This window comes from Cannabis sativa, chromosome 9 (genome assembly GCF_029168945.1).
Source record: "Cannabis sativa cultivar Pink pepper isolate KNU-18-1 chromosome 9, ASM2916894v1, whole genome shotgun sequence".
Lineage (NCBI taxonomy): Eukaryota > Viridiplantae > Streptophyta > Magnoliopsida > Rosales > Cannabaceae > Cannabis > Cannabis sativa.
The window spans coordinates 11,881,811-11,909,634 of NC_083609.1; the positions used below are offsets into that span (position 1 = coordinate 11,881,811).

Below are 27,824 nucleotides of genomic sequence, written 5' to 3' on the forward strand. Positions count from 1 at the left end.
AGTGTGCCAATATAGATAACATCAACTCTAACATAAGTGTCACTTTAAGCTTTGACTCCCTCTCACTTATCTTCTGAGATCCCTTAGCCCCTGGTTGTGGTTGCTTCTTTTCATATTTTCTTTATCCTTTGTTGGGCTTGAGTTGAGAAACAAAGTGAGAAGACTCATTCTTCTCATTTTGTTAGCTTGCTTTGCTTAACTTTATACTGAGAAATAAGGTTACTAACACTTTATATTTTACTATAAGTGTTTAGGTTGTCTTGATAAGGCTGAAAGAGGCAGGAAGTGCATGAAGAACTTGAAGAATAGTGTAAAAGTCGGGAAGAGGAATATTATAATCTTTCAACTTGTACTGAACATTAATAATTTTTAAAATAAAACCTCGCACTCCTTTGATTTATCATACTGAATGGTTGTCATTGCATTCATAAGATGTCCAAGCTAACGGCGATTTCACTAGTGTGAAATAGTTTTTCTTTGCTTTGAAATATTCATTAGCATTTGTGGTGTTTGACAAACCACCAAAAGATGTTCAGGAATTAAACGTTTCACAGCAATGAGACTAAGATGATTTGAATTTTTTAATGTGCATGAGGAATTTTTGGGCAACAATTCTGATATTAGAATAAGATCAGCAGATTTTGTTCTTCTCGAAGGCATAAGTCCAAATCTATTATGCCTAAATTAATTTTCACATCTCGTTTCCATGTCTTAAAGTTGGAAGCATTCAGAATTCAGATGAAAACGTTATTGTTGTTCGTAGAAAGGAGACCAAAAAATCCAAAAAAATAAAACTTGAATAAGCAATATGAGCGATGCATTAGAAAATATTGTAGAGTCAACTGGTCATTATAAACTCCCCTTTGGGGTGAGAATATAACACACACATGATCTACCTTCATGAAGTTAACAACAAAGAAAAAATACATATCATTTAAGAATTTTATTACCTTTGGGCAAATAAATTTCTTAAAAATATGTATTAATTCAAGCAAAAAATAATAATAAATTTATATATTTAAATTATTACCTTTGGGCAAATAATTAAAATATATACATTTAATATTAACTCACTTCATGGAATGTGAACTAATATATGTAAATACTACCTTTGGGCAAGTTATTACACATATAGTCAACCAAAAGATATAATATTTTCTTCAACATGTGAAATTTGGTGATAAAACAATCATTGAAAATTAATAATTTTCAACCAAATTTCCAAAAGAGATATATTAATTGCTTTTATTATATTGATAATAAAAAAAATAAAGTGTCCACCATAACACATTATTTTTGTATCAAACAATCAAGTTTTATAATTTTAGAACAACAAATAATGGAAAGATGTGAAAGAAAGAATATTGGTGGAGATTACATAGTCAAGATAAATCAAATAAGAGAGTGACTATATCTTATGGAACGAGAAGAAACCCAAAATTTTTTCTATGATTTACGGATTTTGAAAAATCATCAAAAATTATTTTTAATAATTTTTTAACTGCATAATTATCATTAAAATAATAATAATTATTAAACGGCGTCAAAAAATTAATTAAAAATCACCAAAAAATCAGAAATCAAATTCTAATAATGCTGGAAAAAAGAATCGTCGAAAACAGAGTCACGAAACTACCTCACTCTCTCTCACTCTCCGGCAGCCGCGAGTGGGCTTCGTCCCAGCAGGTTGTCTTCAACCTCCAGCAGCTTCCATGGCTGCAACATGGATCTTGTGCGACCCGGTTCAAACCCGGTCGGGTCGGGATGAAATTCCGGCCATAAAAGTGACGAAACGGAGGGGAAAAAGAGGGATTTTGATTGGTTTACGATTTCTAATAGATCTATGTCTCTAATTTCGGCTATTAATTGCTAAAAAAAAATAGATCTAAAGAAAAGCTATCCAAAAAATAAAGAACATAAAAAAAAAAATTTATTTGGATTTCAATCTTGATCAAAATACAAAATTAATCATTGAAGAACATTCATAAACTATTAAGAATGAGATATCTATAATCAATTTTAAATTAAAAACAATAAAATCAAAAAACACAAATTATAATTTCATATTATAATTATATAAACCCTAAAACTTTAAAGTTAAAATTCTCTTAATATACACAATGATTTCATGCATGTAATATATCAATAGAACGAGAATTTGATGATAAACAAAACCCCTAAAGTTTTAAGATTTAAGAACAAAAAATTCAACATAAAATAATAACCAAATTCATATGTAATTATGGATAATTAACATATGCAAATTAATTATACTAATTATAGGTTCTAAATCATATACAATAGGCAATCTGATACCACATGTTAGAAAATTAATAATATACCCAAGATCTATTTGTATATAACATAGAACACAATAATAAGATATAATAATTAGGTATGTGTACCTGATTGATCCATAGCAATTATCTCTGTTTGATCAACAGCAGTTACTCCAATTTGATAGTGCAATACTATCAACTAAGTCTTCCTCCCTAGATCTCTAAATCAGAAACAGTTTATTTATCTGATTATCAAAAGGTATACAATTGTGATGAGACAATATGTATTTATAGAGTTAGGGAGGGGACTTAGCTACAAAACCCTAGTTGGACTGGGCCTGCTCATCAAAGGCTTCAGTTAACTAGAAAAGGCCACACTTCTGCTTCACCTAGACTTTACACACAGATGCTAAGCCCATTAACAATTGATCACCAACAACATGGGCTAACACAGCAAAGAACTATCCAATCAACCCAAGTTTTAATAAAACCAATAAAATTTAATGTAAGCCCAAATAAAAAGTCTAACAATCAACACAATCACCGAAAAATAGTTATCTAAGCATATATATATATATGGGTGCACTCTTAATGGATATTACCCATTCATGGATAATATCATGAAAAGTTGAGTTTTTATGCTTAGTTTTTCTATCTAATTAAAAAAATCTCTCATTTTTACATCATATTAGTTAGAATTGTTTCATTGGCTGAAAAAAAAATCAAGAAAAAAAAAAATTCGGCAAAAAAAGTTAAATTTGATTCAAATATTTTTTATATAAATATATTTTTAATATAGTGCAAAAAGTAATATTTTTTGATATACTTTTTTATTAAGTAGTTAAATTAAGCACAGAAATCTAAATTTATCTTTTATTATTCGTCATTGGATCAAAATCTAATAGTTTAATATTTTTTTTAAATTAATATTTATAGTTAAATTGCTTAGTAACCATCAATGGATAATACCCATTAAGAAGTGTTCCATATATGTATATATATATATAACACTTCTTAATGGGTACTACCCATGAATACTAAACAAATTTAACTATAAATATTAATTTTAAAAATATCAAATTATATATATTTGAAGCAATTAGCTAAACATATTAATGAAAAAAAAGGTTAATTAAGATTTTAACCCCCTAAACTTTAATATGTACCAAATCATGTTCTCTAAATTTTTTTTGCCGTTAAAAATTTCTCCTGAATTATTGAGATTGTTAGATTTAATGACTTTTTTTCAATTTCATACAATTTTACTATTTCAGTGATTGATTATGTACTAAACCATGCTCATTAGACTTTGATATCTACCAAATCATGCCCCTTGAACTTTGACATGTACTAAATCATGCCCCTTTAATTTTCGTCCATGTTAGATTTTTCTTACTAAGACAAAAGTCCTTAAATTCAACAATTTTAATAGTTCAAGAAGTATTTTTAACGATCTTAAAAGTTCAGAGAGCATGATTTGGTACATGTCAAATTTTAGGAGATAAAAATTCTAATTAACAACAAAAAAAAAAAACATTATAAAATCCACTCCCTCTTTCTTCACCAAAGAGCTTATATATGAAAAGTATTAGTATTATCTAGCACTATTAAAGTATTATATATTTTTTTTTTGACAAAAAGTATTGTATTTTTATTTGGCATAATTATTGAATCCCATTGGAATATCACTAGCTAATATTTGCCAGGCGCCAATTTAGATAGTAAAGTTGGCTCTACATACAATAATGCCTATTAATAATACTCTATTTTATATTATTATATTATACATAGTAATTTTATTACACTCCCTGAAAATACTCTTTTCTGGCACTTTTAATTTGTATTGGTCTCCCAAACAGTTTTTTTAGTGCAATTTATTTTTAAGATTATTTAAATTATAGTTATTTAAGATTACTTATAACCACTTGAGGCTAGCTCAAGTGGTCATAGGTGGGTGGGTGTATTGAAGGTCCTGGGTTTGAGTTTATCGCTTAAATAAAAAAAAAAAAATTTAAGACTACTTATGAATTTTTTTTTAAAAAATAAATAAAATTAAGAGCATCTCTAACCATATTCTCTGAACATACTCCTTAACTAAAATAGAGAGTGAGAGTTAAAAAGATGAGCTCCAATCATACAAAATGGCTCTCTACAATGGATTGAGAGTTCCCTACTCTTTTGCTAATATTATTTAATAGTATTTTAATAAAAAATACTATTAATTTTTTCAGTATTTTATAAAGTTAATTTATATTTGACAAATTTAAATTATAAAATATTATTAAAGTAATCAAATATGAACTAAAGTAGGGAGTGTGATTGGAGCAATAAAAATAAAAAAGGCTTTCTATTTTAGTGTTTTTGGCTAAAAAATAAAGAATAATTTGAGGATGCTTTAAATAATTTACAGTGCCAAAAATAAAGTTCAAATATTTTTTTTTGTAAGTAACTGTTTTTTCTTATACATATAGTAGACAACTGTTTGAATCTTAATTAACTTTAGTATTATAAATTATTCAAAATGTTCTAAACATTTACCAATGATCCTAAATAATTACAACTTACACGACATAAAAAAATAAAACTAAGAAACTCTTCTTGATACCAACATAAATGTGTATTATAAATTTTTCCAATTACACAAGCATCTTTTGTAGTAAAAAATAATTGGGAAATTCTATAATACACCCCCTTAAAAGGGATATACCGATACATCTCTTTCTGTTTTAGTATCCGAAATAATTTTTTAGTCAAATTTTTTCTCATGATCATGTAAATTATCGTTATTTAAGGCATCCTGCAAAATTTTAAAAAATTCGGAAAAGTTTAACACGCCGAAAGTTGTGTTCAAGCAGTGTGTTGCACGAGTGACTATTTTATTTTATACGCGTGTAAAATAGACTGTTTGAACATTATTTTTTACATTGTAAATTATTCCGAATTTTTTAAAATTTTGTAGGATATCTTAAATAGCTATAACGTACATGAATATAAAAAAAAATTAGACTAAATTTTTTTTTTTCTAGATGTCGAAACAAGTAGGGGTGCATCAACCCAAAATAATTTTATGATTTAAAATATTTGTTGATATCCAAATATTTCATCTAAGACATTTCTCTATTATGAAAAAAAAAACTTTGGGGTATTCATGAAATTAGATTTGTCTACATGTACATCACCAAGAGGGGTATTTTATACATTCTCTATCTATATCCGCATCCAAAAATCTTTTAGTCAATTTTTTTTTATGGTAGTGTAAGTTGTAATTATTTAGGATTAACGGTAAATTTTAAAAAAATTCTGAATAATTTATAATGCTTAAAATAAGGTTAAAACAATTTCTAACCGCACATATAAGATAAAATAGTTAGGTGTGCAACAAAATATATTGAATATTATTTTAATTTTTCTTTTTTAAAAATAATGACAATCCTATATAAATACAACATACATAATAATAATAAAAAAAACTAGAAAGCTAATATAGATGTCAAAATACTTACAAGGTGTACTGAAACACCCCTCTATTGTAAACTTTTGGGGAATGAACACAAATATTCTTGAGAAAATAAAAAAATTACTAAATTTTTAATCACAATATGATTTTTTTGTGATTAAATATATGACTTTTATGAATTTTTAGTCGCAATAAAAAAGTACTTGAGACTAAAATATAGTACTTATTTGAGAATTGCTAAAAAATACCACTAGTGCCTAGTACTATTCTTGTTGTCATACCGTTATTGGTGTAATATAAGTAACGGGTCCCATATAACTTAAGAAAATATATTTTATGAATTATCTCTAACTAATCGAAATGTGCCACCTATGAAAGGTGTTGGATACCACTGGTGCCTAATAGCAATGCTATATTTATTTACAAGTTGTCAATAACTAATTTAGTTTTAGTCACAATAAGTATTGTGACTAAAAATACATTTAGTCACAACAAATTGTAATTTTTATGACTAATATATTTAGCCACATACTTTTTAGTCATAACATAAGAACTATTAATTATAATTAGTCACAAATTTTATTGTGACTAAAAGTGAAATTTTTCGTAATAACATTCGAGATATTTAGAACAATCTTTAATTTTTTTTAAAAAAAAATTAAATGTATGGTAAGTAACTATTTAAATCTTATTTTTAAAATTATAAACTATTATAAATTTTTTAAAAATTTACAAATTTTCTTAAATAATTAAAACGGACGCTATCATGAAGAAAAAATTTGAGTAAATTTTTTTCTTAAATTTCAATATAGATAACAAGTGTACTTTCTATATGTATGTTTCTCTTCACAAATATATAATATGTAAAATGATTTTTTATTTCTTGTTAAGAAAAAAGAAAGTTATATTCCATGACTAGGTGAGACATATTAACGAGATTAGAAAAAATATGGGATGGTAGCTCTAAAATACATTAATTGAAAGGTTAAAAATCAATACCATACCCACCATATATAGGGTCAGGTAAGGGTTTTTTTTTTATTATTTTTATTTTTCTCTTTCACACCTTCACTTATTATTACTTTTTTCTTTGTTTTGGGTTCTCAAGAAAAGAAAGAGAGAAAAGAGAAATATTTCATCTATCTTTATCTTTGAAGTGATATTTGATTTGACATGGATAGTTGGTGTTGCTAGTAAACTAGGTGGTAGAGTTCACTGATTTAAAAGGCCACTATCTCTTCTTTACTTCTTCTACATATATACATATCACCACACTGCAGTTAGTAAAAAACTTGTCAATCTTTTCATTCCATACTTTCTTACTAACTCGATGTAGCATTGAGTTATTATACTTGTGGGATTTTTTCCTTAGTTTATTTTTCAAATATGGTGCTAGGGTTAGGGTAGGGAACTAGAGGTAAAATGATCACATTATAAATTATATAAGATTATTCTAATTTGAATTATTTTGTACCCTTGAAGGGAACATTTATGAGAATTTGTGCCATTGCCATTTCGTAGTCCAAGATGTTTTGGATTAGACCTAAAGAATCTCAAGCACTAAATGTTGAAAACCAACAACAAGAGGGGACAGTCAACATGACCGTGAATAAGTTAATGTTGTACTAAGAAAAAAAAATGGTCCTCAATTTATTTAAGTTTTTGCTCTTTTATTTCTTTCAATTATTAATTTTGGATTGGAACCATTCTATGTGGTCGAATGCAATCAAGATATAATGTTAATATAGGATAATAATTACACAAATACTAGTATATATTTTTTTATATATCCTAGGTGACATTTGGTTGGAAGTAATGACATAGAATGAAATAGAAAAAAAATAATGTTCATTCAATTCTTTTGTTTAGTTGCATTTTAAAGTATTGGGATGATACTCCAATAGAATGCTCTTTCTACTATTTTGGTAGAATGACTATTCCATTTTAAAAAGGAAGAAAAGACCATTCTAATGTAACAAGAGAAAAATTTCAATAATTTTTTTATCAATTTTTTTTTATGCATTTTTAAATTTTATTCCATTCCATTCCTATTCCTATTCCTATTTCTATTCTCATTCTTATTTTTATATTTTCATTCCTATCAACCAAGTACTTGCATTGTACATATACTTAGTTATATTTTTTATTTTTAAAATTTTATAAATTAAAGGAAATTAACTATTTATTAGTTTTTTATTTTTTTAAAATAATATTTAAAATAAAGATAATGTTTAAGAATATGAAATTCAAAATAATAATAAAAATTAATAATATTAGAAATAATATATTAATAGTTATATATATTTAAATCAATCTAAAATCGGTTCAATCCTAAAACAAATAATATTAATATTTATATATATTTTTAAAATTAATTTTACTAACATCGTTAAATTTAACGGAATATTATAATATTCTTAAAATATTTTGTTAAACCAACAAAAATTATTAATGTTGACCGAGGTTTTCGGCAACCAATTTAATAATATGTAAGAAAGCTATAAGAAGTTTAATGCATGAGATTTTTACGTGGTTGGGGCATTAATGAGCCTTAGTCCACGAGTCTTTTTTATTTATGAGAGTATTTATTACAGAGAATATTCTTGGTAGTTTTTCTCTCTTTGGTTCTTATGAAACCCAGAATTCTCGACCCCTCTCTCAATGTGTTTGGGGGGTATTTATAGTGTTTTTGTGGGGTGATCCCTAGAACTGATCTACATGTCTTTCTGTATTTTTTCAGTAGGGGCACACATTCCCAACAAATATAAAATGGGAAATACATGGTCTATACCCTAGGTATCTTAGGGGTTAGGTGAATATAATCCTTTATCCCTTCTTGACTAATGTGATCCCTCATAAAGTAGCCGTCACTAGGCTTATTAATCATAGGGTAATAGCTGCAGAAGAGAGGTTCCGCCGTCAGACTTAATACTTATGGCAGTTCCAATGCGCCTTCTCCCATGCGGCATTAAATGCGAGGTGACTGTTCAGATGGGGTTTGGTGCCTCTCGGAGGTGTTTTGCTATAGCTCTGCCCTTCGGGGGTACATGGACCCCTCATACCTTCTTCGGGAGGTACTTTCTTGTTGATACTCTTGATCTAAAAAGACTTAGTCAAATTATCTCAAAACTCTACTCCTCAAATCCACGTGTCCCAGTCGCATTGGTCCACGTATTTTTGGAAAAATTAAGGGCAATAATTAATAATCATACATTTGTATATATAAATATATATGCCATATCATTTCATATTTCACTCCAAATAAAAAATATATAATTCCTAATTAATATACAGATTAAAGGAAAATCTATCACCTGTGTGTTTCATTAAATATCTATTTATATTATTAAAAAATATATACATTAATTTTTTATTCGTTTATGTTTCTATTTTTTATTTTCTAGTAATAATTGTGATTATATATATATTTTTTTTATTGTGAGTAATTTGTTGACCTAAGAACTTATCAATTAGATAGGCTGGAAAACCAAAGACTCAATATCAAAAATGAAAGCAAAGCTTAAAGAACTTGAAGTAAGAGAAAAAAGAATGTTGTATTACTTGAATATGTTTGGGATTACAATGATTTTCCAATCTATTTTCAAACTTGAAAAGAGGGTATTTATAGGGGCTTTATTGGCCCTAGTTTACAAGACAATACTCTCGTGGTCCCGAAAGGACAAGTAAGACATTGTACATCTACGGATGATAGGATGCAGTAGGTGGTCTTGCACCAAGTAGTGACTGTCGGGTGTCAGGTGGTCTGGTCATGCATGAGTAATGGTTGCAGCGTACCCTTTGTCAGAATATTAAGGTATGTAGGCGAGGTGCCTCCACTACTTGTACTGGACATACCTTCTCGCACAACAAGTTTTAGGTCTCGTGGGTGACATGGTCGTACACTGACATGTACTTGGTCGCGTTCTCTCCATGTCCTTTTAATTCTACCTCCAATGATTTCCTTTCTAACACTTAGAAAAATTCACTAAGTGTTGGTTGCATTATTGAGAGGCGCAAGTGTTGAGATTTTATGCCCTAAATAAAACTCATTTTTATACAATCTTATTTACTACTTAATAAAAGATCAGAATTTATTTTGTGTTTCTTGTTGGCAGTATTCATGTTATTTCGTGGAGCAGTTAAAGCAGTCTTTTTGTAGGCTCTCCCATGACACATTTTCCTTTGTCCCTTGCAGGATCAAATGTTCCACGATATTTCAGGTTTATCTTCATAGTAGTATTTTCCTGAGGAGCAGGGTCATCAAAAATATTTTCATCGGAAGCCACTTCCCCTGATTTAATTATAGTCTCCAATCTTGCTAGAGTTTCTCGCATTTGACGGGAGAATTTCTCCTGATCCGCCAGCTTCTTTATGGTTTTAGCAAGTTCTTTAGCCATTTGAATGACTTAGGATCTGGCTCATAGTAATACTCCTCTTCTTTGTCTTTTCCATCACCTTTAGGATCTTCATCCTCAGGATCATCCTCTGGATCTTCTGTGTCATCTTCATTGATGGGATTTCCATCAACATATTTTTCGGTATGTTAAGTCTTCGTAGTAGGATGACTGGGCGCTTCTGACAGGTTTCCATCGACTCTTGCTTTTGCTTGAGTAGTAGGATTCACATAATCCATGGGAGTATCTCCATCACTGTTGAAGTTGAAAAGTGACCAACATCAGCTCGCTAGACTGGCGAGATGAATAATGAATGTAAGTATATAATTTAGAGACACACATAAAATTTATAGTAGTTCACTTTCCATGTCGCGATGGTAATGGAGCTACGTCTACTTTGAGTTTTTATTTCTCACGAGATTGCAAGAAAATTGGCTAAGTGTGAAAGCTCTAATTTCTAGAGAGAGAAACTAGAGAGAGATGTGTTACGATTATTGTTAACTACGCAAGTACACGTATCAAGTAGTACTCACAAAAGTGAGGTCGAACTCACAGGAATTGAAATTGATTACCATTAAACTAGACTTATGTTTCCATTTGGTTGAAAAATAATCTTTGAGAGAAAATAATAAAGACTGATAGAAAATTAAAGAAAACAATAAAGGTTGTTCAAATATGGATGAGAAATTAAGGATATGAATCCAGTTTGTTCAATTACTCAATTGTTAATGCTATTGACTATTCTTCTTTCTTTAAGTAGTGACATATTATAAAAAATAACATAAACTCTTTTCAGATCATAAATGTTCTAAACTATATTCCATCTATTGCATCTCTAAGATAGAATAACATATAATTTGCATTAAGAAATAATCTAAGGGTCACACAAGTTATATGAATACTCTTGTTTCACATCAAAACATGTGTTTGTTCAATTAGAGCATTCTTAATATTCACTTTTCATATTTCAAATTAGGATCATAAATCATGTTAAAGGTGATCAATCTAGAACCTATATCAACACGAATATGAAAAAATCATAAAAATCCAAAAAGAAGAAATAACAAATCACATTAACTTTTCGAACTAAATCATCCAACATTCATCATTTCCCTCAATTGAGAAATTAGTTCATAATCTCAACATTCAAACCCATGTTTGAAAACAAAATAAAACATAATAAATTAAAGGGAAGAGAAAGAAACTAGGTGGAGAACTCAATCAGATCGACACGCTCACTCCAAGAGTCTTCTTCTTTTGTTTCTAGGGTTCTTTTCTAAATAATTCTTCTAAAAATTTGAAACCCTCTTATAAAAAAAATCAGTTTTAACAACTCAAAATAACAAAAAGATGAAATCACCCCACATCCCGTACAGAGACATCACCGCGACTACAAATAGCCCCATCGCGACAATTGTATAGAGTCAAAATCATTTGATTCTATCTTCGCTCCTCGTCACGACCACAAATAATCCTCCCTGCGACGATAATTAGTCGCGACCACCAAAGGCCTCACCACGATGAGCCTTCAGAATTTCAACACGATTTTTCACCTTTTCCTTCCTGTCTTGTCCTTTCAGTAGTTAACAAATTTTGCATTTTAAAACCCTGGGAACTTGAAACAAAGGAAAGCAAGTGTAAAACTGTCGAAAAAGTAACAACAAAGAAGAAAAATAACTCTTAAAAGTGGTCCAAAAAATAGACTAAAAATGGTCTAATAAATTCTCCCAAACTAACTTCTTACTCATCCTCGAGTAAGATTAAAAACTAAGAAAAACACATGAACTAATAAACAACTAATCAAGCTTCCATTTAATCAAACTACCGTTGCCACCTGTGAAACACCAATCAATTAACTTAACTAGAATTTCAATTCCAAAATTCTAATAATTAATTCGGATGCTCTTTTGAAAAACAATGTATAGATGCAAATTAAACTTATGTATTTGAATAACCCCATGCCATTACTTAGATGTGTAACAAAAGAAGCTACACGGCTCCTGTCCAAAGTACATGATGGATTCTGTGGTAACCATGCAGCAGGGCAAAGCCTATCAAAGAAAATACTAAGGCAAGGATATTTTTGGCCGACCATGATGGAAGATTCAAAGGCTTATGTAAAGAAATGTGACAAATGCCAGAAATTTTCGAAAATACCTCGTGCACCGCCCAACGAACTAACTCGGATACAAAGTCCTTAGCCTTTTGCTATTTAGGGAATAGACCTGATCAGACAGTTACCCAAGGGTAAGGGTAGAGTACGGTATGCAGTGTTCGCAGTTGATTATTTCACAAAGTGGACGGAAGCCGAGCCTTTGGCAACAATTACATCTGAAAAAGTATTGGACTTTGTGGTGAAGAACATAATATGTTAGTTTGGACTCCCGCACAAAATTGTTTTAGACAATGGCAAACAATGACAATTACTTAAATGGGCAATAGAGTTGGGTCAGTATGAAATAATCTTCCAACCCCGAACAACAGTTAAAGGACAGGCCTTAGCAGACTTTGTGGCTGAGTGCACGGGCAAAGAAGAAAGCAACATAAGGGACAACCCGGAACCAATGCAATGGCCCCTACTGAACAACAACGAAGACAGACCTACTTAGAAATTGCATGTAAATGGGTCGGCTATAGACCAACTTTCCGGTGCGGGAATCGCCCTTGTCACACCTAGGGGGAAACTTCTACATGGGACAATCAAATTTGGATTTAAACTTTCCAATAACAAGGCAGAGTATGAAGCCCTCATTGCTGGCTTAAAACTTGCTCGGGAGCTGCATGCTGAATACATTGAGGTCTGTAGTGATTCACAATTGGTAATGAATCATGTTTCAAGAGAGTAAGAGGCCCGGGGAGAGAAAATGATGGCTTATCTAACCAAGATACAAGATTTGCTCGCACAATTCAAGGGTTACACTCTCAGGCAAATCCCAAGAGAAGAAAACACAACTGCTGATGCCTTAGCCTGGCTTGCGAGCAGCACAGTAACAAATAAGGCCAATCTAGTCCCTATTCAATTCTTAGAAGAAACTAGCATCAATTGTGCGGAAGAAATCGAAATGATAGGCACAAACTCGTAACTCCCTTTGGGATGAAATTTAGAGTCGATAGAATCATAATTGTGATTGAAGTGTGAGACATGACTTGATATAGCATTGAAATAGCTTCAAAATCAAGTTGAATCGCATCAATCGAATCAATATTGAGTGAGTTATGGTCATTTTACTGAAGGCTATCCAGGGCTTTGCGCTGAGATTGACATCCCAACGCCCATGTTGACATGTGATGTCAATCTGGACGCTGAGTGAGTGGGAAAACATGCTAGGGATGTGCTTTTTGATGCCTAAGTGATATTTTGACATCACTTAGTCCATTTTTGTATTCCAGTGACGTTGGTCACTAGTTCCCGGAGGTATTTTTGTTCTGCAAAAATGGGAGACTCAAAATTACCCGGTTTCTGAGTAAATTACCATGTCAAACATGTGAATATATGAAATTTTGAATTTGACATTTCTGAATTTATTGCTCTTAGTTATTGTGAAAAACTAGACGAACAGTTGAGACGGAATCAGAGTCTAATAAGAAAAATCCAGCCCACCAAGCCATATGTCAACCTAGGCATTAAATGCTTATTTCAAAGCATTCAAGATGTCGTTTTGATACTTCTGAGGTTCTAGAACTTAAGGACGAGGTCTCCTACCCCATTCTTAACCATTCTAGGGAGAATTCTTGCATTAGAATTATCATTTGAATGATTGAAACCAATGCACCAGCTTGATTGTCAACCTAAGCGCTGGGTTCAACTTTCATGCCCTTGTGATTGTGGTTTCCTTCTCGAGTTTGCTCGTATCTCTATTATTAATTATGAAGGGAAAAATGCCCAGAATACTTTTTCAAGAAACTGATTGGAAATTGCCAAGGTTGACAATATGTCAACTTAGGCACTGGGTCCAGTTTAAGGCCATTTGGAAGTTTTGTTTTGGTCCCCAAAAAGGTTGAATCTTAATCTTTGCTGAAAATAGAGAATATGTCTGAAAGACGTATGGGAAACAATCCTCAGAATTGGCCCATGATGAAAAAATGTAAACCTGGGCACTGGGCCAGCCCCAGGTCTCAACCTGGGCGTTGGGCCAACCCAATGTGTAAACTTGGGCACTGGGTCATTGTTTTGGCACCCAGGATGTGTTGTTTCTTCCCCAAATGTACCTATTTTCTTATTTTTATGAAGACAAAGAAGATGCACGTTTTTTCTATTTTTTTATTTGATACTTGGAAGTGGTCCGAATTGACAGATTGTCAATCTGGGCACTGGGGTGTCCGAGCACTGGGTGTCAGGGTGCTTTAAAATGAAAAATCTTTGAATCTAATTCTGATGCCTCAAATATGTTCATGGTATGTCTAATTCATGTCCTATGCAAGGTTTGACCCATTTGCACTAAGATAGTCCCAGAAACTGGAACCCTAGTTGGGTTGTCAACCTAGGCATTAGGTGAAACTCTAGGCGCCTAGGTTGATTTTCGAGGTACTAATATACGTGTTTTCATCTCCCGAGGCCTAGACTTGGATGCTTCATGTCTTCATAGTACATAATAATAAAAGATAGTGAGTTAGAAATAACTTGGTGGTATACAAACACCTAATCTGGAGTTCCCAAAGTCAACCTAGGCGCAGGACTAGGGACCCCTCCCAAGTCGACTTACTATGATTCGGGACTATCCAACTTCGAGATGTTTCTTACCACGTGTCAAATATTGATGTCTACATCATCATGACTACTTTTGGTGTAAACATTTGCCCTCCCAAGTAAATTTTACACTAATGTGAGGTTGGTTTAATGACGTGAGCTAAGCTCGTTTCTCTCAAAACTACTAGGTGGGCATCAATTTTGGAAATTTCGGATAATTATTTCTATTCTTAAAGAATTCCTACTAGGAGTATGACTTCATTTTCCCATTCCCTCTTGAATAGTAGAATTCAAAATTCTATGTATAAAAGGAGAACAAAAAAGATGATCATCTTTTCCTTTTCAACTTAAAATTTGAATAACTCCTTGAGTGATTTCCTTTGATTTGGGATACTTCTAAAATGTGTCAACATTAGAATATCAACACTTACTCTGATCTTTGGTTGTTGTCTTTGCATTTTCTCTCTTGTCGCATTGTGTGTTTATGTAGATATAGATGTAGTCTTTGTCTTCTCTTGGGTTGTAGCCTTGAAGTTCTATTCCCTCGACTGTGTTTTAGTGAAGGTGGTCTTATTTATCTCCTCGATTTGATAATAGATGAGGCCTTCGTCAACTCCTTAGCTTTACAACGTAGGAGGCCTTCATCATCTCCTTAGCTTTACATCGAAGGAGGCCTTCAACATCCCCTCAACTTTACAGTAGAGGAGGCCTTCATCATCTCCTTAGCTTTAAAGCGGAGGAGATCTTCATCATCGCCTCATCTTTACAGCAGAGGAGGTCTTCTTGGTGACTATCAACAATGTGTCAAAGTAGTCGTTGGTCATTCTTTAGTCAATTGAGGATGTGATCAAATCCCAAATTAATATACTCAAGATGAGGGTGATGTCCATCTCGGGTGCACCTTAGAGTGATTGTAGGTGCGGTCTCCATTTTTTCCTTCGTCTTAACCTTAGAGGTGTTCATCATCCCTTCTACTGTATTCACAATGGAAGAGGCCTTCTTCGTCCCCTTGGTTGTCTCGACAGTAGAGGAGGTCTTCTACTTCCTCTTAGCTATTAGCATAGTAGAGGAGGTCTTCCTCATCCCCTCAACTGTTAGCACAGTGGATGAGGTCTTCTTTGCAAATATCACCGATGTGTTGTGACATTTGCATGCTACTCTTTGGTTGCCAAAGAGACGGTTGATACCAACTTTTGTTGAGTACTTGGTAGACAGGTGGTAGATAAGTGAGATGGCCAAAGGTTGTTGGGTGTTAACCTTCCAATGAGACTTGGTGTCGATCACTATGAAGGTTATCATAGTGATGTTGGCCCCAGGGCAATTTTGACTGGGAGTGTTAATTTGATTTTATCACAGGGAGCAATGTTGGCTCACTTGAAACCATACATGATTTGCTTGCATGGCTCTAGATCTCTTAGGGAGTGACCCATTCTTTTCAAGGTCTGTTTTGATTAGAATATTTGGTGACGCTCAATCCTTAACCATTACTTTTGTCGCCATTATGTTTGAAATTTCGTTGATACTGTTTGAACTTGACTGCTCTTGTCCCCCACCATTAATCTCTTAGTAACTAGGGTGAAAAACTTTGAAGTTTGTATGTTGAAGTTATCTGTTATTAGCGAGATAGACCCCTGTTGAGATGTAGTGGGTTATTGCTTGTGTGATTGGTGCTGAAGCATAGTTCACTTTACGATCATAAGGGAGATGAATCACTGTGGGAGAGTAGTGCGAAAAAACCCTCCAAATCTTCTGTATTGGGGCAAAATCACAGGTTGTTAAAGAACCTGGTTTGATGATTTAAACTCATAAAACATTGTCAAAGGTTTAAGAAAAAACGCTAAGGGAGGAAAAAGAAAAAAAGATAGATTTGACTAAGTCCATACTAAGTATAGCGTCCCATACTTAGGAGGAGTTAAGCCACTGAAAGCATACCACAACTGGGGCAACGTCCCACTCCCAGAGGGTTTTCTTCAATCAATTAGAAAATCTCTAATAGATGCAACATCCTGCTTCCAAAGAGCTTTCTATAATTGATGATGCTTTTCTTTTATTTTTTATTTTTGTGATCCGAGGCGAAACACTTGCGCTATCACTTTAGATTTATAAACTCGGACGTTATATTCTTGTGTGACCTCAGGTATTTATCTCATAATAGTACTTAACTCTAGCTTGCAAATAATCTGTATGTGTGGTTTGTTCAACTTAATAAATTTACCAGCACTTGCACTTTAGGATTAAGAAACTTAGTTACTAGGGATAACGTCAACGTTTCATTAAACCAAAGAAATACTAATTCAAGTGTGCAAATTTTTTTAAATGCCACTGCAACCCTTGACTCCCTTCATAGACATGAGATTGATTGAAATAATACTTAAATATTGAGAAAATATAATCATGATTTGATTATAGCCTAGAATATATTTTATAAGAATTTATAAGTGTCACATAAATGTTGCAACAATTTTTTTTTTTATTAGGAGCTTCTAAAATATTGAAAATTTGAAATACGCCTTGCCTAAACATTCTAGAAGAATTTAATACATGTCTTAAGTGATATAAATTCCAAGTCGCGCGCACTATATGATAAAGATCTTTGTATATTATAAAGACATGTAAGTAAATTATTATTTAAAAAACACGTATGATTGTCTACGTAATATAAATTAGTAAATTATATGTTGTGACAAACTCTTGAAGAGTTTTTATTTTATATTATAAATGATTGAAGAACAAATTATTTATTTTTGTATATTGGGAAATATTATATGTGTATGTTTTTTTCATAAGTATTAGTAGAGAAGTCCTGAAGTATTTCATATGCATCAAGAATTATAGATATAAGATCATTTGATATAGAAATTAAGATCAAACAACAAGAAATAGAACAAATATATATGGTCTTGGAGTACCATCATTATTGCAAACGAAAATTTAAATTATCATTAACGTGTTATGTTCATATTACTTAAACTTTCAAACTTTTGCATGAACAACATTGTATATACATACGCATAAATGATTCAATAAGTTGGATAAATATTGATGTTTCAGGAACCCCTCATCTATAATTTAGAAGTCCACACATACTCTAGAAGAGTTATAGTAAATATATGGTCATAGATAATATACAATGATATTTTAAAAGTGATAACAATAATCTTATGAGGCATATTATCACCAAAATAATTATGGATCATATCACTACTAGAAAATTGGGTTTTAGTGACACACATTGAGTAACTCTAAAAGTGTATAGTGACACTTCAACGCGCGTCACTAATGAGGGTGACTGGAAAGACAATTTTTAGTGACACTTCACACATGTCACTAAAACCTTTTGCATTCATTTTTTGCGTGTCACTATAGGCGTATAGAGTCAGGTTTTGTCAGACTGAAAAAATAACAACCACACACATGAAGTGTCACTATATCTTTTTTTTTTCTTTTTTATTAATATTTTTGGAGATATAGTGACACACAAAAAGTGACACTATATTAAATATTTTTCTAAAAAAATAATATTTAATTTGATTTAATACACATCTAGATTAAGAATTTAAATAAGTATAATTATCAATTTAAATTACAAATTATATAAATACATTCAAAATTTATTTAAGTAATATAAATACATCTAAATTAATAACTAAAAAAATACACAAAAATAATTATATTATAATTAATAGCATTAATACAGAATAGGTGATTCAAAAAAAATACAAGTATAATGTAAATAAAATACATAAATAAAATACAATAACAGTAAAAAAAAAAATTATGACTACAAACCCAAAAAAAAAAATATAACAGTAAAAATATGACAAAGATATCTGATGCATTCTTTTTGTAGTCTTGCTCTTGGGCAATCTTATAGATCAACTTTATCCATCACCAGCATCTAACTCGCATAAGATCGAGCCAGCATCCCTTGTATATATTTGCAACACATATCATTATTTTCTGTTGTCAAAATAAGCAAAAACAAGTAATAATTGTAATGAGATTAATGAGCAAAATCAAATTGTCTACTAAGAATAATTGTCATTTCAATTACAATCTTATAGCTTCAATTCTTTTTTGGAAATCTAACTTTTGAGCCTTAGAATCCTCACATATAATCCTTCCCAAATCTATGAAAAAAAACAAGCAAATAAATTTTACGAAAAAACAGAGCTCTAAAGCAGAGCAAAAATAAGGTATGTTACTTTCTAATTGTAAAAGTTAGCAACATGCATTTGAAGAGAGAGAGCTGAAAGAGTATGAGAGAGATCCTAGAGAGATAGATCCAACACCCTCAAATCTGATATTAGAAAAAAAAATTACAGATATATGAAATGAATAACATAACTATATACACCAATGCCTTCTCTCAAAGTATTTACTTTTTTAATTTTTACAATTAATCATGATTGACATTCAAGACAAAACCATCCTACAGAGTAATTCAAAGATCCCATGAACTATTCATATCTATGATGATATCATTATAATTCAAATTATTAGTCTCACTAAGGCATAATCATTTAAAAAAATCAAAGCATGGCCTGCAGATTTTCATTTAAGACAGATAACAAAACTAACAAAAGGATTACTTACAAATAATGGTGACATCTTGCTGCATTCATTAATTAAATAGCAAGACCAATACCATACACCAGGAAGTTTTGCTTACACCTGCAAACTGTAGTACAACCTTGTGAATAATAGCCGACATAGTTGAAAATCATCCACTATAATATGAGTTATTAGGGGCTATTTTTTGTGGCCCCTAATATTGCCGTCCCTAAAACATAATTTTCTTGTAGTGGAAGCACTAAGCCCAATAATCAACTTAGAAAAGCTTCAAACCCTAAAACCATAACAATACCTTCTTTTTCTGCTTGCCTCCCCCTGACTTAGCGGGCTTCGATGATGGTGGAGGAGCCTTTTCCTTCTTCGGCGTCTGCAATTACAGATCAAAACCAAAACATAAAAATGAAATCACAAACGCCGGTGTCTTCTCCCATGAAGAGAGGGAAACACGAGTGAGTGATTGATTGAGAGAGAGAGAGAGAGAGAGAGAGAGAAAATCCAAAAGTCATACCTTCATTTTTACGTGCGTCGAGCTTGATTTTGTGGTCAGATTCGACCACCAATACGGGATTTGGCCGCGCATCTGGGCAGAGAGAGAGGCGACGCGCAGGTCGCGCATCTGGGCAGAGAGAGGGGAGGCGCTCCATATGTCTAGGCCGCCGGAGAGGAAGAAAGAGAGAAGAAGGATAGGTGGGCGAGGTCACCGGAGGTGGCTGGGAGTTGTGCGACAGAGAGAGAGAGAGAGGCGAGATAAAGAGAAAAGTTAGGGTTTTTTTTAGGTTATGTGATCTGATTGTTTGAGAAGAGAGAGAGAGGTTATTTATTATTATTATTATTATTTTTTTCAGATTTTATTTTAGTTGGGGTTTGATTTTTTTTTATTTATTTATTTTAAATTAAATCTGTATTTTTTTTGAAAAAAAATTAGGATATTGATATAGTGACGCGCCAGGTGCGTCAGGGCACATTTACCCACTCGCGCGTGGCTTGTCACTATAAGTCTCACTTTTTTAAATTAATAAAAATAAAAAAAAAAAATAGATTTTAATCTTTAGTGACACTCTATATTTTTAGTGACACACATTGTAAGAGACTAACACTGAACATTTAGAGTCTAATTGTGCATGTCACTAAATATCACTCCTATCTATTTAGTGACCCGCACTTTTGTGCGTGTCACTAAATAGTGTCACTAAAAGGCTAAATTGTAGTAGTGTATGTGCATGAGGGGGAGACATTCATGTTGCACTCTGTTTTCCTTAGCTCAGGTTTTGTATCACTGGGTTTTCTTGACAAGGTTTTTAACGAGGCAATTTGCAAATAATTATGAATATGAAATATATATGTTGCACTTTTCTTTTTCCTTAGCTTAGATTTTGTCTCACTAAGTTTTTCTGGCAAGGTTTTTAATAAGGCAACTTTAAATCATGCTAACATACTTACATTTTATGAAGCAACTAGAGAACATGTGGGAGTGAGATCATTGACATAACATATTCGGGAACATATGTATTACACTTAATAAAACAGTATCAACATTAGCAATTCTCTGTGAAAATAACGTGAACTTCATTGCTCAAATAAAGGAGATAGAACTAAAGATATTTTCACCAAGTTCTTCTTACTACATGATCTTCAAGAAAATGGCTATATTGGTATCCAATATATTCAATCAATTGTCAATCATGCATATTTATTCACAAAGTTATTACTAACATCAACATTTGAGAAAAAAGACATATAAGATCGAAATTCGTCGATTAGAAGATCTCCACGAATAACTAAATTAGGGGGAGTTAATTTACAATGCACTCTTTTTCTTTTGACCGAGTTTTTTTAGCAAGATTTTTAATGAGACATTTTTATGGACATCCAAAGGATGGTGTTATAAAATATTATTATGGATGTCCAAATCAATGCATTAATTACCATCATAAATGCTTGATTATATTTCCTTTTATTTCATTAATCTAGTTTCGCATTATTCTAGTCAGAGAAAAATTTCATTCACACTCATTTTCTTCTTCCCTTTGTCTTCTCTCTTCTCCTATTTTTTTTTTCTATTCTATATTATTTTATAACAGCCGAAAGATAATTATTATTATCATTAGGTAAAAAATTATATGAACTTCTAAGTTAGTCTTCATTTAGGTAGCGTTTGGTTGGAGGTAATTAAATAGAATGGAAATGAAACAGCTTTTATTCCATTTTTTTATTTAATTGCATTTTAAAGTATTGGAATATCATTCTAATGGAATGCCTTTTTTCATCACTTTGGTGGAATGACTATTTCATTTTGTAATGGATAGAAAAACCATTCCAATATAATGAGAAAAAAATTTAATGATTTTTTTATCAATTTTTTTTTTTTTTATGCATGTTAAATTTTTTTCCATTCCATTCTTATTCATATTCTTTTTTTTTATTCCTCCCAACCAAATGTCACTTAGGTGGCGGTGACGTTTGGTTGGAGGTAATAAAATGGAATGGAAAGGAAATAATCTTCATTCTATTCATTGCATATTAAAGATTGGAATGTCATATCAATGGAATGACCTTTTCACTATTTTAGTGGAGTGACTATTCTATTTTGAAATGGAAAGAACAACAATTCCAATTCCAATGCATGATAAGAAAAACTTTAATAATTTTTTTATCAATTTTTTTTTATGCATTTTAAATTTTATTCCATTCCTATTCCTATTCTTATTTCCATTCTTATATTTTTCCTCCCAACTAAACGACACCTTAATTCTTTTGTATAACATGAGGCATCAAGAAAAATTACCAGGTGGCTTTAAATAAATACATAGCAGCTAAGTTAAACTTCTGAAACTGGGCTTATAGTACCAATGTTCACTCCCACGGCTTTCTTTTGATTCATAAACCAGCATCCTTAAATCCAAAAAGTCAGATTTCTGAAATGGACATTCATTGAATCGAATGCCGAGTATAACAAAAACAAAAAAAAAAAACAAGTTATCATGCAAGGTACTATTCACTCTAATTTTGTTTAAAGATATCAATTATTATCCAAAGGGGAAAAAACAAATCTGAGCGACATTAATTATCCTAATTATGACATGAATATAGAAATTGTAATACACTTTTAGTGATGTATAATTTGGTGGTGCAAATAGTATTACCAAAAATGCAGCCAGAATCAAGTAAAGGAACTAATTCCCTGGCCATCAGATCTTCGGTCGTCAAGACAAGCATGTATATTATTTCTTACAAGCAACTTTGGGCCCAACTCATCTCATTATATGCCTTGCATTCGGTTAGTTGGCCACAGATCTGTAGTACTCCATAGTCCAAATGTACACTAAACTTGTCTCCATCTTTGGTTATTTGGCCATTTTCTCATTATCCTCATCGATTTTCTGTTCTTCAATGTTTTCCTTGGTAACTGTTTCCTGATTAGCTTCACTGGTTCCCTCTTCATTTGCTGTTTCAGTTGGAGGCGGCGGCAACACCTCTACCACCACCTCAACAAGCTCCTCCACAGTATCCCCTAAACGATCATCACATTGCTCTATCATCTGTGGAGCACAAAGAGCCACTTTGAGTAATTTTGGCATTTTCAAAAAAACATTGGTATACTTATGCTAGTTGGTTAACATATAACATGGTATTTGAATGATGTTCTTCCAATCATACTAGAGGGCAACCATTGATCAAATAACAGTCTTTAAGATGATTCAATACCAAGAGAGCAAAAAAGGGGGAAAAAAATAAAACGAGAGCAAAGCCTATAAATCACATAACTTCTATCAGCATATCAAAATAAAGCACTGGTTCTTTTATCATCCACTAATGACATAAGTTTACATCCTATACTGCAGATTTAAATTCTGTAACATGATGACATAAATAATAGACAGTAATACCAAGAAAGATGATAATTTATGGAAGTAAGTATATACATTATTGCTAACAAACAAGATATGAAAAATTTGATCAGTAACAAAAATATATGAGAAGAAATATAGAATTATTGGTCACCGAGTAAAGTTCAACCGGGGTACTGGGCCTTATATTGATTATATTGAGTAATTCAGCTTTTGCAAGGTCATACTTTTTGGACTTCTCCAAAAATTCGTTGATATTTTCTTGAGACTGATTGCAAGCAGCAGTTTCAACCAAATAATCATAAACCTAAAGCAGAGCAAAACAGAACACCTATAAAATCTCACCCTCAAAGCAATTACCACTAAGATAATCCACTGAGGTGAAAAAAGACAGTCTACAAACTTTATACTCAGATGGTGATACATCCGCAAGAACCCTAGATGGATCTTTAGAGGCTCCTCTAGATTTCAGAAATTTAATCACTTCAAAATTGGTAAGTGGACCAGCATTGGCCTCTAATCTGCATAACAATGTGGAATAAACTCACTTGTAAAATACAAAATAAAGTAAACATTACAAAGAAAATCTAACATGAATATTCAAAAACGTCTAGATAATAATAAAGTGAAAACATACATCTTCATTTCCCAACAATCAAATGGGGACACAGTTCAATCCACACAGTTAAAACCTCCTTTGCTCGATCATATCTGACAAGAAACAGGGGATATGAAGATAGGAAATACATTCACAAAACATTAAAATAGTCACAGTTGATTTTTAGTTCCCAAAATATATAACATCCCAATAAATAAATATTAAAAGAGATTGTAGTGGAATGCAGTTTTAAAAGATAAACCAGATACAGAAGAGCCCAGCAACATACACATGTCAATTGTCCAATCACTCATCACCCAATAATTGTAACTTAGCATATTAAATTATCTCTAAAATCATCAAGGTATTAATAATTTATACAAAACAACTGTTTAGGGAGACGCACATAGTAGTGATCATCCTCAATCTCATCATATTGTGTGTGTGTGTGTGTGTGAATGTGCGTCCGTCTGCATGGATTGAAGAGTAATTTGATTGAAGTTTGACATCGCAACACTATTTTCTAAAGATTGTAAAACACGAAAATCATTATTTAGAACAATGCATGACTTAAAATGTGGCAAATTACATGTCGAAGACTCAAACTCATGATATAGGTCCAATTCAATATTGCAGTAAGGCTGTCATGTGTTGAAAATATCAATATAAGAAGCTTTAGCTATATAATTAACCCATGATAGACGCAAAAATATAGTAATTTTCTTCTTTCAAAAAAAAAAACATAAAAAAGCCTGCAGATATAGATGAAAGTGAAAAGGAAAGAAAGACCCGTTATTCCGATCAACTACTCCTTAGAAACCCCAAAACCATACTGTTGAGAGAAAAAAACTGGACAGCAGAGAGATAGGCGTCTGAGATTAGTCACTTATATGATGTAAATGAGAAGAAATTATTGAGTTGAGAAATACTGAATGTAACAGAGGCCTTCTTTTCTACCATTTTCCCTGCTGTACTCAGTACATTCAATAAACTATGTAGTGGGAGTATTCCACTATGTTGTGGAACCCTAATATACCATTAGTACCTGATACAAAAGATATTTAACAAAAGTACAACACTAATCAACACGCAAGCCTATAATCAACTACAACTAAGCAGCACACATTACACAGACCTATAATCAACTAAAATTGAGTAACATATTCAAAAATATCAAACATTCAATAATATACTCAAAGAATCCTATAATCAACTAAAATTCAGTAACACACAAAGAAGGAAACAAAAAGTTAAAAACAATGATCGAGTATCAACTAAAATTCAGTTCATTAACACACACACATAAAGAACCTTATAATCCACTAAAATTCTGTAACAGTGTAACACACACAATGAATGAATCCTATAATCCACTACAAAGGACAAAATTAGAAATAACAATTCCAAGATAAATTTATAACAAACATGCAAAGTGAAATGTTCAAATGTATCCAATTGATCCAACCTGCGCAAATAATAGTTTGTAATTGTATGTATATACTATGCATATTTCAATATATGAAATCAAATTCATAAGAAATTAAAAACAGTAAGGAAATCAAATTCTGTAGAAAACAAATCTATAAGAAATCTAATTACATAAACTAGAGATTATATATAGTATATGCATTTGCTATTTATTTAGAATAAATTATATGAGAAAATACAAAACTGAGAATAAAAATGGAACATAAAGATTCTTAGTTTAAGACTAAGAACAGATCAATGCGATTCCATTACGAAAAAGAATGAGAAACCTAACCTATAAATTAGTTTAGAGCAGATGAATGCTAATTGATTATAATAAACAACTAAAAAGGATATAAATAAACATATACTAGCTAAACTAATTTACAGTCAGTCATTCACTAATTGATTCAAGGGTTTGCGATTTTATTTTCATACCTGAAGGTGAACGTGAACGATGGCCGACGCCGTCCGGGGTTCCGGTGTGGAGCAGAAGCAGGGGAGGGAGATCCGGAGAGCGGAGAGGGACTCTAGACAGTCTGACAGAGAAAAGAGAAAGGGATATCGAGAGAGGAGAGAGGGAAAGACACGAGGGAGCGTCTGCGTCGTCGATTGTAGCCCCGCCGGCACCGACGACTGGTTGGGGCCTGGGGGGTGTGCGCCGCGAGGGGAAGGAAAGTGTCTAGCGAGAGAGAGTGACGGGGCGAGTGGTCGGATTTTCAAATTTCCGAATTTTTCGGGCCCAAATGTTTCAGCCCTACAACAGTAACATTCACTCATGCTAGCGGTGTTAACAAAGTATCCGATCCAATCCAATCCGCACGATCCAATTCAATCAAATCCGCAATATGCAGATATTCGCACTTGTGCGGATTAGATTGAATTGCAAAATCTAAAATCCACACTTGTGCACATTGGATGTTGTTTGACCTCAAAAAGTAACCGATCCAATCCAATCCGCACTTAATTATATATATTTTTAAAAAATTATAATATGTAATATATATTAATTAAAAAAAGACACAAACTTCTAATTTATTAATCTTTTTTAGTAATATATTGAGTTGGTGTATTTTATTTATTTTGTAATAAAAAACACAAGAAAAATAATTCTTATTCACATAGACACATACACATAAAGTTTAAATATATATATACTAGCTTATTTATTTTAGTAATTAGATACATATATATTTTAGTGTAAATCTAAAGATAAGTATATATATTGTTATATATGTATATTGGTTTAATTTGTATATAAATAAAGATGGAAATAGATTAGTATTAGAGATTAAGAAACAATAGTCTTTTTTTAATTTTTTTTTATGAAATATTAAATAATTTATTATTAAAAAAGTAACCGATCCAATCCGCACTATTGCGGATTGGATTGGATTTAAACTCTTATGCGGATCGGATTGGATCCAAAATATGAAATCCGCACTTAGTGCGGATTGGATGTTGTTTGACCAAAAAAGTGCGGATTGGATCGGATGAACACCCCTAACTCATGCTCTTTTTTGTTATTTTTTTTATCACTTTTTTTGTTTCTTTTGGAAAGCTTTTAATATAGTGTCACACTTTAAAATTAACTTCATTTATCTGCACCCCTCCGTTTTCCTCTTGAGATATTAGACTACCACTTTGACCTGTTCTTAGCTACCTTTCAATGTGAAGGTGACCGTCGACGCGTGCTTGAAGACTAACCATGGCATTTCGACAAATGTTTTATGACCTTCGCAAACCCTGAGGATCTTGACACCCTATTGCTTGACCAATTTTGTTTTGTTCCATTTTGGATCCAAGACCACAACACACCTTGGCCAAAAATCACCTCAACTTGCTCAGTTTATGGCTGATGAGTTAGGAGACCTCATAAAAGTCTATCATTTGTCCCTGATGGAAAGCTTTGGTCACTACCTCCGAATTCACGTCCTTCTGGATGTCACGGAACCCCTTAGGCGTGGTATGAACATTCGCTTTTGTAAGATTGCTAAAACTTAATAGATTGCCTTCAAGTACAAGGGATTGCAAAAATTTTGTTACTTCTGCAGTACTCTCAACCACACCTATAATAAATGTGGACGATACCTCAGGAGGTGTGATAATTTTGTTGTTTCTTCCAAATTTGGCTATAAGGAAAACCTTCGTGTTTCGGCTAGAACTCTCTTTAATAAGAATCCCTTCGATATGTCCAATTCCACACCTATTTAAGAGTACCTGAGTCGTGGAAGCAACTCTGAATAGGGCTTGCAGCAAGCGGTTGATCAGTTCCTGAACATGGGCTCAGACTTGGTGGTTCCAACTCTTGACCAAGATCATGTACCAGTTTCCTCTGCTACCCCTAATGCTCCTGCTAGTTTGAATATGGCTTTCTCAACTCATCCCCATTCCCTTATCATGGTCACATCAGTGATTACACACACTGATAAAGGGAAGGGTATTGCCCAACCTGATGATGCATGTCCTCCCACTCCCACTGTTCCCAGGCTTTTAACCAAAGGCATTACTATTCAAGA

The 27,824-nt window shown here is 32.1% G+C and overlaps 1 protein-coding gene and 1 long non-coding RNA gene across 3 annotated transcripts; both read right to left on the bottom strand.

Annotated features, from left to right (window-relative positions):
* Positions 1-18,472: 18,472 nt before the first annotated feature.
* Positions 18,473-20,237, bottom strand: LOC133031172 (uncharacterized). Its single transcript, XR_009684659.1, has 4 exons — positions 19,901-20,237; positions 19,685-19,759; positions 19,414-19,498; positions 18,473-18,777 (listed from the first exon to the last, which is right to left on the bottom strand). It is a non-coding gene; the product is annotated as an uncharacterized LOC133031172 (long non-coding RNA).
* Positions 20,238-22,368: 2,131 nt separating this feature from the next.
* LOC115723276 (uncharacterized) lies at positions 22,369-26,088 on the bottom strand. Of its 2 annotated transcripts, none has more exons than XM_030652719.2 (5): positions 25,744-26,088; positions 23,878-23,951; positions 23,644-23,761; positions 23,395-23,547; positions 22,369-22,931 (listed from the first exon to the last, which is right to left on the bottom strand). In XM_030652719.2, exons 2-5 carry the CDS (start codon positions 23,883-23,885, stop codon positions 22,737-22,739), a joined length of 474 nt encoding a protein of 157 aa, XP_030508579.2. In that variant the 5' UTR covers positions 23,886-23,951; positions 25,744-26,088; the 3' UTR covers positions 22,369-22,736. The 2 variants fall into 2 exon arrangements, with proteins under 2 accessions (XP_030508579.2, XP_060960592.1); XM_061104609.1 differs by having other exon boundaries at positions 23,878-24,883; positions 25,744-26,076.
* Between the last annotated feature and the right edge of the window lie 1,736 nt (positions 26,089-27,824).